Consider the following 12,092-nt stretch of genomic DNA (forward strand, 5'->3'; position numbering starts at 1 on the left):
CTGAGACTCCGCGACGAAGACCGGCAATGCTAAGGTTAGGGTTGAGACACATTTACCGCGCCATTGATTGGCCCATGCGCTGTTTGTTTGGTACCTTCGTGATGGCTTCAACCAATGAGATCGTTATCATCGACATCAGTGCCCTCCTCTCATCGCACACTAAGCCACCCTCTCCGGAGGCCGTCGAAGTTGCAAAAAAGATTTACGCTGCCTTCAGCACTTTGGGCTTCTGCCAGTTCACTGGACATGACATTCCTGTCGAGCTGCAGGCTGATCTTGTGAAGTGCTCGCAGCAGTTCTTCGCGCTTCCAGAGGCGGAGAAATCAGCGCTACATGTCAAGAATGGAGGCATCGCGTGGCGGGTGTATGCGCCTCTTGGGGGAGAGAGCACCCACGGCCGGACGGACTGGAAGGAGGGCATATATTTCGGCCCCGAGCATCCTGCGGACCACCCGCATGCTGGGATGCTGCTTCATGGAGCTAACCAATTCCCTGATGCCAGCATCCCTGCGATGCGCGGAGTTGTACAGGACTATGTTAATTTCATCATAGAGCTAGGGAAGATTATCTGCGATGGCCTTTCGTCGTCTCTCGGTTTGGAGAAGGACTTCATTCGTGAGAATTATCTGCAGCCGGAACCTGTAGCTCTCTTCCGGTGCTGGAGCTACCCTGGCATCTCTCAGGAAGAAGAGATATACGGAATAGGCGAGCATTCTGGTACGATTCTCCGTTCTGGTCCTTCTGGAGATTTTGCGATTTTCACCGAACTCCTAGATTTCGGGTTTTTGACTATACTCAAGCAGATGGCTCCTGGCTTGCAGGTCATTCGATCGGCATGTCCCTGTTTCTTGGTTTCATTCTGATAAGCATGTAGTTTCTCACCCCACAGAAGGAATGGATCGATGTCCCTGTGGTAGAAAACGCTTTGATCTGTAACGGTTGGCGTCTTACTTTGTTTCGGCCACTTCTGTACAACTCACTTTCCGCATAGTTGGTGACATGCTCGACAGAATGACTGTTGGCCGCTTCATAAGCGCTCGCCATCGCGTCCTCCCTCCCGCACCTGGGACGTCCCGTCTCTCGTTCCCGTTCTTTTTCGACTACAGCTGGACGGCCAAAATCCGGCCGTTCCCTCTCTCCCATCTCCCCGCTCTCCCTGCCGCCGAAGATGAGGAGAACAAGGTAAGGTGGGGCACTACGACGTTTACTAATGTCGAAGGAGAGTGGTGGCAATATCTTGCGAAGAAGGTCTGTTGACTTCTTTTGATGCCAGGATTCCTCAATCCGATATATTTCTGTCCCCAGGTCAAGAAGGTCTTCCCGGATCTGGTCCTTCCGGACTTTGATTCAAACATCGCTCCGTCATCACGGTTCACCATTGCTGTCCCAGTAGTGGCAAAGTGATGACCGTGCAAACTGTCTCCAATCTCTGTAGCTCTCTGAAATATGTGTATGTCTGTTATTCCAATTTGCCTTTGTATCTCTGGGTGTTTCGTATGTCATCATTTTGTCTCGAGTATTGGTGCGACACCCAAGAGATACGCACCCTCTTCCGTACCCAGGACGAATGAGGTTCAACGGTTCTATGATATCAAGTTGTAGTTCAAGCACATGCGAGGCTCTAGGCCAGACCCAGACTCAACGCTAAGAGTTTGATTACGTAATGATAAATTTCAGCCAGTGAGTCGTAGCAAACCGCGACTGTATCTTGTCGACGTCGACGTGCTAAAGTTCAAAGGGCATTTATATCCACTTCTTCTATGATCTTGCTCGACCCAGGGCTTCTCAGGTGGAGAGGCTGAGTAGAAAATTCGAGAGCATCATCTTCGACTGTGGAAACACTTGATGTGTATGATCTCTACCAATATCATGATGCTGTGCATTCTAATTATCATCTATTCGCTCGTCTCATCAAGCTGTTTGACGAAATTATTTTCGTGATGAGGGGACTAATATGACTACTGTACCATGTGCAACGGGGGCTCTGGCGATATAAAGGTGCAATTAGAGCGACTACGGTTCTCTATCCTAGCGATCACCACCCTCTTTCCACATCCTCCGATCCCCTCACCGACTGTGTCGGCAGCCTTTCATTTGCTTGCTTTACTTGACATCTTCCAGTCCAATTAAGCACTTTTCTAGCCCAACGCCACATTTACATTTCAAAATATGAAGTTCACGACCGCACTCGTTCCCCTCGCTGCTATCTTTGTTGCTTCCGTCACGTCGGTCCCTGTCAGGAGAGAAGTAGACCCAAACCTTGTTCCTGACCTCGGCTTCCAAGCTGGAGTGAACCCCACTGGTGAGCGAATGCGCTTTGCATTTCGGCCGTTGTGAGAACTAACATCTACCGTCATGTAGGTACTGGAGACTGTGACGGTGCCGTCAACGGAGCTGACGGCAGGCCCATAAAAATCCCCTGCGCGTGCCCTCCAGACCGCAACACTTTCTTGCAGGTAAGTCTGTTGTTCTCACCATCTGACTGTGTCAGTGTTTGATGTTCCTGATATCAGGCGCTGAACACCAACGTCGCTGCCGGACATGCCGTCAACAATCCCCCTATCGCCGTCACGTTCCCTACGGATAATTCTAAAGCCTCAAAGAGCGCACGCATCACCGCTGCTCTTATTACACTGCAGAATCTCCACGGCCCCGGCCAAGGTTGTCCTGCCGTATCAACGACCCTCCTGGCCCAGCAAGCCGCCGTGAACGCCGCGCCCGCAAAGCGTGCAAGTGCTGCAGATATCTCACGACTGGCACCTGATCTCGGCTTTCACTCCGGTGTGAACCCTACAGGTGAGATCTTGATTTCGACTTTGAGAAAGAGGAATATTGAATCACGTACGAACTTTGCTCCACGTAGGTACGGGGGATTGCGATGGCGCAGTGAAGGGCGCCAATGGCCAGCCCATCAAGATCCCTTGCGCGTGTCCGCCCGATCGTGCGACCTTCCTTCAGGTAAACCACTACCTTGGGCTTCTTTGGCACCGTACTAACAAAGATTCATCATTTAGCACCTGACAGCTGATGTCAATGCCGGACACGCCGTCAACAATCCTTCAATAGCAGTCAGCTTCCCCACTGACAACTCTGTTCCTTCCAAACTCGCTCGCATCAACACCGCTCTCATCACGTTGCAGAATTTGAACGGGCCAGGGAAGGGCTGTCCTGCTGTTTCTACCACACTTCAGGCGCAGCAAAAAGCTCTCCAGGGTTGATCACAGACTGCGAGACCGTCTGCACTTACATGTTTTGTTGCAATCAAATTAATTGCACGTATGTCAGACCATGGATGAGTGTCAATGAGGTGACATCGTAAGTGTCTTGCGGGACTGACGTTGAAGTCATGACGTACTTGCGAGTCGATAAGATAAGATGCCGATGGTTGAATCTTGGATTCGACCGTCATCTGCCGCTATCAAGTAGCTAGCAGTTACTTCAACCACTGGATCCTTGCTCGGCTCTTTGGAGCTCCCACAGTGTAGTATCTTGATTCATCTTTGGCTATTCGGAATCCTAATGAATGCGAAACATCACAGCAACTATGGCTAACCGTCCACTTTTTCTGGCCAACGTCCGCACTGACAGCTCTTTCGATGAGATCCCAGTGATGTGAGTGAGCACTACTATGGTCTCTCAGTTTCACAGAGCACTGTATCAGGGTTTGATTGAACGCCACCTTTCTGATAGAGATATTCAATGGGGAAATAAACTTGAAGCGAGTGTGAGGAGAGACATAGCAGATCAGATCCGTGATGCATGCGTAAACGTGGGCTTTTTCTATGGTGCGTTTTTGAACATTCTACACCCCTTATTATCACTGATGGCCTCATGAATCAACTAGTCAAGAATCACGGCATCTCGGAAGCTGCTACTCTCGGAGCGCTCGACGCAGCAAAACGATTCTTCGCGCTGCCTACTGACACCAAAAAGAAGGTCTGCTGTGATCACATTAGTCACTCTAGCTTTCTCCCTGATAAAATGGGTGAAGCTCGACATACATAACTCTGCGAATTATAAAGGCTACACCGCGCTGCTCGGGGAAAACACCAACCCTGACAATCACGGTGATCTCCATGAAGGATTCGATCTTGGTTGGGAGTCTCTCCCAGGCAGCCCTGATAAGACCATAGAAAGGGACGACGGCGCAATGGCTGGGAGCAATGTTTGGCCAAATGAGTCAGATATACCGGGATTCCGAGAGGACACAGTCAAGTACTAGTATGTCACATCATCTCTATTCTCCATCCGGCGAACATAGGTCATGCTGAAGCAGGTGATTTCACACGCAAGCCATACGGCAGTGCGGTTGGGTCAATACCTCTTCCAGTTGTTTGCACTGGCGCTGGACCTCCCAGAGAGTTTCTTCGATGACAAGGTAGGGGCTGTCTCGCCTGAGCAAACTAAATAACCCGATCTAGCATTGACCGGCTCTGCAGACCACAAAACCCGCGGCGATAATGCGACTACTGCACTATCCGCCGCAGGCCGGCAAGGTTGAGGACCGTACAATTGGCATCGGCGCTCATACAGAGTGAGTCTAACGTTCTTTTTCCCGTAAACTCTCAGGCATATCTCAACATGGTTAACGTAGCTACGAGGTGGGTGCTTTTTTCCGGATATCGATTTATTGCTTTCTAGGCATATCCCGTCACTGATATTTCCCTACATCTTAACTAATGGCCACAGTGTTTCACAATCCTATGGCAGCAACCGGGCATACAGGCGCTCCAAGTCCTTAATGCAAGTGGAAAGTGGATTGATGCGGCGCCCATTCCTGGCACGCTTGTTGTCAAGTGAGTACTGCAATTTCCCGCAATTCTCTGGCTGTATGCTTCCTGAAAGCACAGCTTGGGCGACCAATTTGCGAGATGGACAAGTACGTATGTTCTCCGATCCTTCTTTACTTCGACTATTCTCTTACCCTTTCCACGTGGTGCCGGAATGGAATCAAGACGATGTCTTCAAGTCCACCGTGCACAGAGCCATTAACCGCTCAGGGGCTGAAAGATACTCCGTGCCTCTGTTCTTCGGGACCGACTACAATGTCCCGCTCGAGGTATGTCCTTACTTTGTATTGACCGTTTCTATCATCTCCCTTAAATGTGATCTTCTCACCGCTTTCTCGCCGACCTCGGTTAGATCCTACCGAGTTGTGTATCTGCTGATACACCTGCCAAGTACGAGGTCATCACTGCGGGAGAGTACGTCAAGTCAAGACTGGAAGCAACGTATGCGCATTCGAAATGAGAGAGGCCACTTGTGGTGTGCGTCGCTTGGAAATGTGGTATGGTGATCGAAGGATTTATGTCGGATACATGAAACACTACGGAGCTTTGCAGGACTTCCGCACTTCTTCATTGACGCGAACTCATGGCATGAAGACTTCGAAGTGCACGGCAATCAAGCAACGAGGCTGGCATCTGCTTCGAAATAAATTAACAATATCTCGTGATGTAGAGTATGTGTACGAAAATAAGATTTAGTATGTAGAGGGGAATGTTGAAAGTCGTCCTCCATCTGTGATATGTACGGTGCCATCCACATATGCCCCGGCTCGGCTAGCTAAGAACAAGATGATCCCTGCTATATCCTGCTGATCCCCTGCCCTTTGCAGTGGAACATCGTTCATGATGTGCTCATCCGGAATTACACTGCTTGTCATCTCTGCACAATCGAAAGCAGACTTCAGTACTGTCAAATCAGATGCAAGTTGCAACAAGAGCTAACCTGAAGGGAAAATTCCCGGACAAATTACATTGCTTCTGATTTTCCACTCTGACAAGACGTTCGTGAACATCTTGCCCAGATGTAATGAAGCAGCCTTGCTCAGCGTGTACGGGTAACTGTACTGTCGCTCGTCGCGTCTTAACGCCGCCACGCTCGAAACAGTGATCACCTGGCTTGTCACTGGGTCTTTTCCTGAGCTTCTCACATTTGCCTCGTGAAGGAGATCGAGGAAGGCGACTACGCAGTAGTATACGCTCGTCACGTTTGTCTCGAATGTCCGCGCAAAGTCTTGCGGGGAAGGACCATTCCAAAGAGACTCCTGTAGCGCCCGAATGTCTCTCTTGTCTCCTCTCGCTGGAGGCTTATTGAATCCCGCCGCGATGCCGGCGTTACAGACCAGAAGATTTATGTAGCCGTGCCGTTTCCGGATCATCGAGGCGAGCTCTCCGAGAGACTCTCGTGAAGTTACATCGCATTGTACTGGAATCAATTTTCCATGGCGCTAAAAAATGAAGCGTGAGAAGTTCGGACAATTGATAGGAAGAGCAAAAGGGACCGATGATAGCGATGAGAACACTCCTCGAGAATAGCGAAGAGGTGGAACGTACGCTTCGCTCCTTCGCAACCTGTTCCAGGACAGCCAGTCGGCGCCCAACGATGTACACCGTCGCGCCGTTATGTTCCAATGCAGTGGCCATCATTAACCCTATCCCTAGAGAAAGCCATTGGCCCACACTCTCCTAAACCTTCTTGGGAACGCACCTGTTCCACCACCAGTAATAACGGCGATGGCGCCCTCCACACTGAACAGTCGCGCCGGATTTGATTGAAGGGAGAATGGCTCCAAATGCATGGCCTTTGGCGCCGGAATAAGTCTACAGTGAAGGCAGGGTGTAAGGAGCGGGGGAAAAAGATGATTGACACGTAGAAGACCTTTCACTCCAAGCTCGCTTAAGTATAGAGAGCAGACCGCCATCAACACTGCGTAGTCCGACATGACCTATGTCAGCCTAAGTAAGTCATGGCATCTCATCAGCGACGCCACGTCCCATTTTCTGTTTATTGGCCAGGCCAAGCGTGTATCATGGTATAAGGCTGTGCACGCACCATGATATGTCGTCGAAGCAGGAGTTGACAATCGAAGCACTAGATGTTTGGGCGTGCGGTGGAACGATGGAGACGACAAGGGAGTGCATCATGCAAATAGCACCTCGGAATCCGATGAGCGCTCGCAACCGCCTATGTTCAAAAAGGTAGAGGAACCCATTTAGAAACGCTATCAAATCTGACTGATCCCGATGATGCATCACAACATTGTTGCACAAGAGCACTAAGGCCGAGGCCCGCCATGTGAGTGACTTATGGAAGACATCATTATTACGCACACACCACTCATTCGCCCAATAAGATCCAACCTAAATTGTCATAGCGCAGCATAGTGCAACCGCCCACCAATCGAAAAGGAGATATGCATACCAATCAAGAGCGTCAAGCGCGACCAATGGTAGTCCAGAAGCGCGCCAACATCGGAATTTCAGTCGTAGATAACCCCTACGCTATCGATTGATCTATTTGCTGCGCCAAGCAGAAATTGTTCATAGGAAGCACAGAGGAAAATAACCTGGGCCATTATCAAAGGAGCGATTTTCTGTATGGCTAGCCTTGGCTAGCTCCTAGCTCAGACGTTGATAGCTCTGGACGATTGTCTGTGATCTTGGTATTGTCGTGATTCGAAGGGACTGCCTGCGGAAGCACTGAGACGTGAAATTCATGACAGGCAGCTTCGAAAGCTCGTGTCAGGTAGATATGATTAATAACATAAGCGATGCGGATGGAGCCGTGTATACGGAGACACACAGACGAAGGTTGTAATATGCGTCATTAATATTGGCGAATGTCGATCGATCATGTAGACCTATGTAGGACGTGGCGGCAGTGGGTTGTAGAACTGGGAGGGCGGCGTCTATTAAGTAAAGGAAGAGATATTTTTGCTGGATACATCCTACCTCGGTGTGTGGACAATTCCGTGTTTTTGGTCATTCCTCGAATACTTGTTGGGAATGTGTCAAGAAGAGTTGTGAATCGCTAAACAAAACGACAGCTTCTTGTGCACCGTCAAAGGTCGAAACACGATGACGCAGATGAAAGGCCTGAGAACTGGCAACAGAAGAGGAGAAGGCCTCCGCGGCGAACAATCCTCGAAGGCGATCGCAAGTATCCATGGGAGCTGCGTGTTTCAATGCGATAGGCTGGAGTTTTTTTAAATCGAGATCTGACTTATCCGGGATGTCCTCATCAATTCTTCTGTGAGCAAATGCCCGTGACAGACATCGGTGACCAATCGGCACGCGTAAGAGAGACACAATCCACATGAAAAGATCCAGGAACAAAACAGCTTGGCAGATCCCTCAGATCGCGAGGCATATGCTGGCATATGTATTGATGGCCGTTCTAAAAGGGGTAGTTGCGCGAAGACGTGAAGATTCTGATATAGAGAGGTATGAAGACAGTCCAGTAATAACTCCGGCTCAAGGATCACTTACAGCAGGACTCCCGTGTAGCAGAAATGTCGATAGAGTAATTGCTCCAGTGATCTTGACGCAATGGTTGCTCAGATTTACTCTGTGTCGTTAGCTTCTCTTCCTCTTGGTCCGCGGGGGAAGAAAATGAAAGAAGTCGCGAAGTCACTCGCATCAAATACGAGCAAAGATTCATAGATAGCCTTCTACCCAGAGATGAAGTATTTGTCGAATTACAATCTGTTTAAACGAAAAGAAATGCATCGGAAGTAAATGCATTTCGGTCATCCGCATCAATAAAATTTCACCATCCGAGGAGAATTGACTCGCGGCTTACAGTCCTGCATACACCTGCATCGAGGTGTATTCCGTGGATGGACGTCGGAGTGCTACAAGTTTACAACGGTTTCAGAGCCTGGACCGCCGGGCACGTCTTCGTTACTTGATTGGTTGAACAGTATCAGATGAGGTGTTTCAAGGGTTCCGCACGCAAGGCAGGTAACAAGCTCCGATTTTCGAGCTACAGATCTTACTGACGATACCGTCGACTAGATCAGGTCCCTTAGGAGTATTGGAAGCAAATGTAAGAGGAGTCAAGCCATCCAGAGCAGTGCGGTCGTATTGGGTGGCGGACAGTAAGCTGAAGGCCGTCTTTGGAGAATTTCTCGATGAGCGACAAGATCCGCACAAAGCCGGAGATTGGAAACAAGTGAATGTACGATACACGATGCATGATGTGATGGTTGAACATGTTGAGTACAGTCAACGACGGGTATTGGTGTTCGACGGCATTTCCCGAGGTACCCGGGTTTAGCCGAGTGGGCCACCCTCATCTCAAACTCTCAGGCAGAGCATGGCAATAAAGGACAAAGCCGAACTTCAATGGTATATAAACGCAGCCACAAACAAGCTTTCAGACTCGTCCTCGATGGAAACCCTGATGCTCTGAAAAATGAAGGAAAGGACTTCACAGGAATGCCGACAGGCAGTACAAAGCACCACATATCACCGTGCCGAAAGTCACCGAGGGCACTGAACGCGAGAACGAGCTTGCAGACGAAGAGCTACCGGAGGGTGACGCGCTGCTCGCCGATGTCGATGCAGTCTTGCTAGGAGAGGAAGGGCTGCTCGACGACGAAGGGGTATTTGTGGTCGAGTTGCCATATACGCGGAGGTGCTGAATCTCGAAGTAGGCATCGTCGTAGTTGGACGGGGGGCCGAGCACCCAGTCATTGTAACAAACCCCTGTGCAAGTTTCCTGGAAGATCGCGCCGTTATTTCCATTCGCTAAGATGCGTTTTGCGATGGACATGAGTCGCGTGGCTAGCCGCGGCAAGAGATATGAAACTAACCGAATACTATAGTCCAGAAGAGCATGAGACAAAAGACGTCTGTATGGATTACCGACAGCCGTGCGAAGGAACATACCTCCACATAGTGTGATCTGGAAGACCAGGTTCTGAGCCTCGAAAAACTTGTCAACGGTGCAACTGGTCGATGGATAATTTGCAACGGGTGTGCCGAGTGTAGATATGTCTAGCGAACTCCCGTCCCCCTGTAGTGACTGAGGGACATCGGCGCGCTATATATGGAACTACACTGAGGATCTGCAAAAATGATCACAATCAGGGTACCTTACCGAGAAAAACCAGATACTGTTATAGCATGCAACGGATGAGGTGAGGGGTGGCGACAAAGAAGGGTGAGGGGACTTACGAAACACCTTCCTCAGCCATCTCCGTGACGAACACTCCTCCACCAGCCGAGGCGAAATCGGGACCGTAAGATTTTGTGCTCGGATTGGTAACTACGCAGCCTTGGTTTCCGTTCGTCAAGTAAGAGCAATCGGTAGAATTTTGTATCGTGCTGGTCTGTACCGGGTTCGTTACAGTGCAACCCTATATTTAAGTCTAGATTAACATTCCGACCTTTGATACCGTCAAAAGACTTACCGGGTTGGTATGCAAAGCAAACTGGTTTCGGGTCACTTTATTGATAGCCTCGAAGGTGTCAATCTCGCCACCATTGGGCCAGCCGGGAGCTCGAGACCAAAAAGAGGGCCAGACTGAGCACTACAAAGATCGAGTCAGAAATTTATCCACGAAAAGAAGCATGAACAAAAACCGACACCGAAGGGTACATGTAACATGTCAGCGATCCAGACACTTCCGACACCATAGGAGTCTTGAGAGGTGATGCGGATAGTATTACGCTTCTCGTTGTAGGGTACGACTGTCTTGTTGTCGACTTTGATGATGGCATTGCCAGAGCTTTCGACATACGCAAGCTGCTGCTGTTTCGCATCTGCAGCGCTTAGGAAACTATTAAAGGTCCCCAAGTCGCATGTCAACAAGTCTATTTTAATGGGCGTCAAAGCAAAGGGATTCACAAGGCATCGCCGCTGTTGAGGTCGTCGGCTGCATAGTGACATGCCATCAAACTGATCAGTCTTATCCAGGAAGCGAGGGTTTATTTTCACTAACCTTTACCATAGAAATCCCAATCATCGAAGAAATTAGAGCCTGCATATTCCTTGACGAGGTTGTACGACCTCCCAGCATGAACTATAGCAGGGAAAGCAACGGCAAGGACAGTCAACAACTTCAAACTTATGGCCATGTTAGAGCAGGCAAGTGGGGACTCGGGAGGGACAGTGTCAAAGAGTGAACGCCTAAGCTCGTGGCGGGAGTATCTAGAATGCAACAATGGCGTCTGAAAGAAGCAGTTACTCCCTTTATACATAGTCACCCAAGCTGGGTGTTTCCGTTGTGATTATCACATTCGTACCTCCGTAAGAACGATACAACGTTGTTGTAATATTGCTAACGAAAACGAAGCGAGTCAACGATCATGAGGTCGCGATGGAAGATACTTGAGCGCTCCGGATGCGTCACGTAGCATTACTTCCCCCAGCTCTCTCGATTCTAGACGCAGCAGAAGAGCCCCGAGCGCTTTTGGATATGAGTTCGTGTAGTTGCGTGTGAAGATCAGTTCGAGTCATACTCAAGATCTTCCAGAGCGTGCCTGACTGTAATTTCGCTGAATCATGACTCGGGGAAGTGTCCTCCTCTCGACGCTGCGAGTTCATGTTGAGAACTGAAACTGGTCGGCTGGATGTTTGCAGACATGCTCACCACATAACAGTTCACGCTGAGATGATCAAAGCGCCGGTCTTCGCAATGGCGACAGTCTCGACTAGTTTCTACTGGCGCACACGGTGGACGCTGACCGTCGCAGGCTATCGAGGTACAAGACATGTTTGTTAGAGGGTTAACGGCTACGACCACTTTGCCAAGGCCAAGAACCATACCTTTGCAATCAGCGCCTTCTCCTGCCTCCGTCCGGTAACCTATCGGGTATGCTTGTGATGATTCCATACCTGAGTAAAGGGCGCTTGTGACACCGTAAATAAACTCGCAATGGAACATGCATGCCATCTGCGCCATTCCTCGGATTTTTTGCCCAAATCAGGTGCTCGGAGCTACGGTCGACAGGTAAGCGCGCTCACCTGCTTATACCCTCAAAAGAGCATTGTGGGGTCGAAACTGCTTCGAATTGGAGTTTGCCTCGATCTTACGCGTTCGCCACCGTATCAAGTGGTGTCGAGTGGTGCATTGTCGCCATGCGTTTCAAGTAACAGAGCAGGGTAATAAGCTGCATGGAAGCGTTTGTTTTCTCCATACAGCGTTCACTACCTCCGACGATGCCAACTGATGCCAATCACCATTTTCCGAAGACATACCGTCACATTCCATCCATCAGACGCAAGCCCCTTGAAAAGCTTTCACGTGTAGACTGAAACGACGGAATAGAGTGGATCATGTCAAATGGATTGCTGTCCTA

At 49.7% G+C, this 12,092-nt stretch overlaps 6 protein-coding genes across 6 annotated transcripts; 3 read left to right on the forward strand and 3 right to left on the reverse strand.

Annotated features, from left to right (window-relative positions):
- Positions 1-101: 101 nt before the first annotated feature.
- On the forward strand, positions 102-1,404 carry HETIRDRAFT_451742 (uncharacterized protein; the record flags this gene model as incomplete). Its single annotated transcript, XM_009548402.1, has 4 exons — positions 102-821; positions 875-938; positions 992-1,248; positions 1,306-1,404. The coding sequence occupies 4 exons, from the start codon at positions 102-104 to the stop codon at positions 1,402-1,404; spliced, it is 1,140 nt and encodes a 379-aa protein (XP_009546697.1).
- Positions 1,405-2,049: 645 nt separating this feature from the next.
- HETIRDRAFT_409706 (uncharacterized protein) lies at positions 2,050-3,288 on the forward strand. The gene is made up of 5 exons (XM_009548403.1): positions 2,050-2,302; positions 2,362-2,456; positions 2,514-2,796; positions 2,864-2,958; positions 3,015-3,288. Exons 1-5 carry the CDS (start codon positions 2,170-2,172, stop codon positions 3,216-3,218), a joined length of 810 nt encoding a protein of 269 aa, XP_009546698.1. The 5' UTR covers positions 2,050-2,169; the 3' UTR covers positions 3,219-3,288.
- A 256-nt stretch (positions 3,289-3,544) lies between these two features.
- On the forward strand, positions 3,545-5,250 carry HETIRDRAFT_317116 (uncharacterized protein; the record flags this gene model as incomplete). Its single annotated transcript, XM_009548404.1, has 11 exons — positions 3,545-3,612; positions 3,691-3,785; positions 3,845-3,936; positions 3,992-4,221; positions 4,294-4,378; positions 4,440-4,534; positions 4,595-4,601; positions 4,690-4,796; positions 4,851-4,879; positions 4,956-5,059; positions 5,143-5,250. The coding sequence occupies 11 exons, from the start codon at positions 3,545-3,547 to the stop codon at positions 5,248-5,250; spliced, it is 1,020 nt and encodes a 339-aa protein (XP_009546699.1).
- A 162-nt stretch (positions 5,251-5,412) lies between these two features.
- HETIRDRAFT_475616 (uncharacterized protein) lies at positions 5,413-6,633 on the reverse strand. The gene is made up of 4 exons (XM_009548405.1): positions 6,493-6,633; positions 6,339-6,442; positions 5,731-6,232; positions 5,413-5,667 (listed from the first exon to the last, which is right to left on the reverse strand). The coding sequence occupies exons 1-4, from the start codon at positions 6,581-6,583 to the stop codon at positions 5,483-5,485; spliced, it is 882 nt and encodes a 293-aa protein (XP_009546700.1). The 5' UTR covers positions 6,584-6,633; the 3' UTR covers positions 5,413-5,482.
- Positions 6,634-8,031: 1,398 nt separating this feature from the next.
- HETIRDRAFT_146180 (uncharacterized protein) lies at positions 8,032-8,965 on the reverse strand (the record flags this gene model as incomplete). Its single annotated transcript, XM_009548406.1, has 3 exons — positions 8,032-8,215; positions 8,274-8,489; positions 8,587-8,965. A coding segment is annotated over one exon (242 nt), but the record flags the coding sequence as incomplete, so codon positions are not given.
- A 129-nt stretch (positions 8,966-9,094) lies between these two features.
- On the reverse strand, positions 9,095-10,956 carry HETIRDRAFT_146178 (glycoside hydrolase family 16 protein). Its single transcript, XM_009548407.1, has 9 exons — positions 10,733-10,956; positions 10,639-10,666; positions 10,378-10,570; positions 10,202-10,321; positions 9,966-10,147; positions 9,889-9,904; positions 9,678-9,831; positions 9,602-9,607; positions 9,095-9,536 (listed from the first exon to the last, which is right to left on the reverse strand). Exons 1-9 carry the CDS (start codon positions 10,866-10,868, stop codon positions 9,217-9,219), a joined length of 1,155 nt encoding a protein of 384 aa, XP_009546702.1. The 5' UTR covers positions 10,869-10,956; the 3' UTR covers positions 9,095-9,216.
- Positions 10,957-12,092: the final 1,136 nt, after the last annotated feature.

The sequence above is a fragment of the Heterobasidion irregulare genome (assembly GCF_000320585.1).
Source record: "Heterobasidion irregulare TC 32-1 unplaced genomic scaffold scaffold_05, whole genome shotgun sequence".
NCBI classification, from domain to species: domain Eukaryota; kingdom Fungi; phylum Basidiomycota; class Agaricomycetes; order Russulales; family Bondarzewiaceae; genus Heterobasidion; species Heterobasidion irregulare.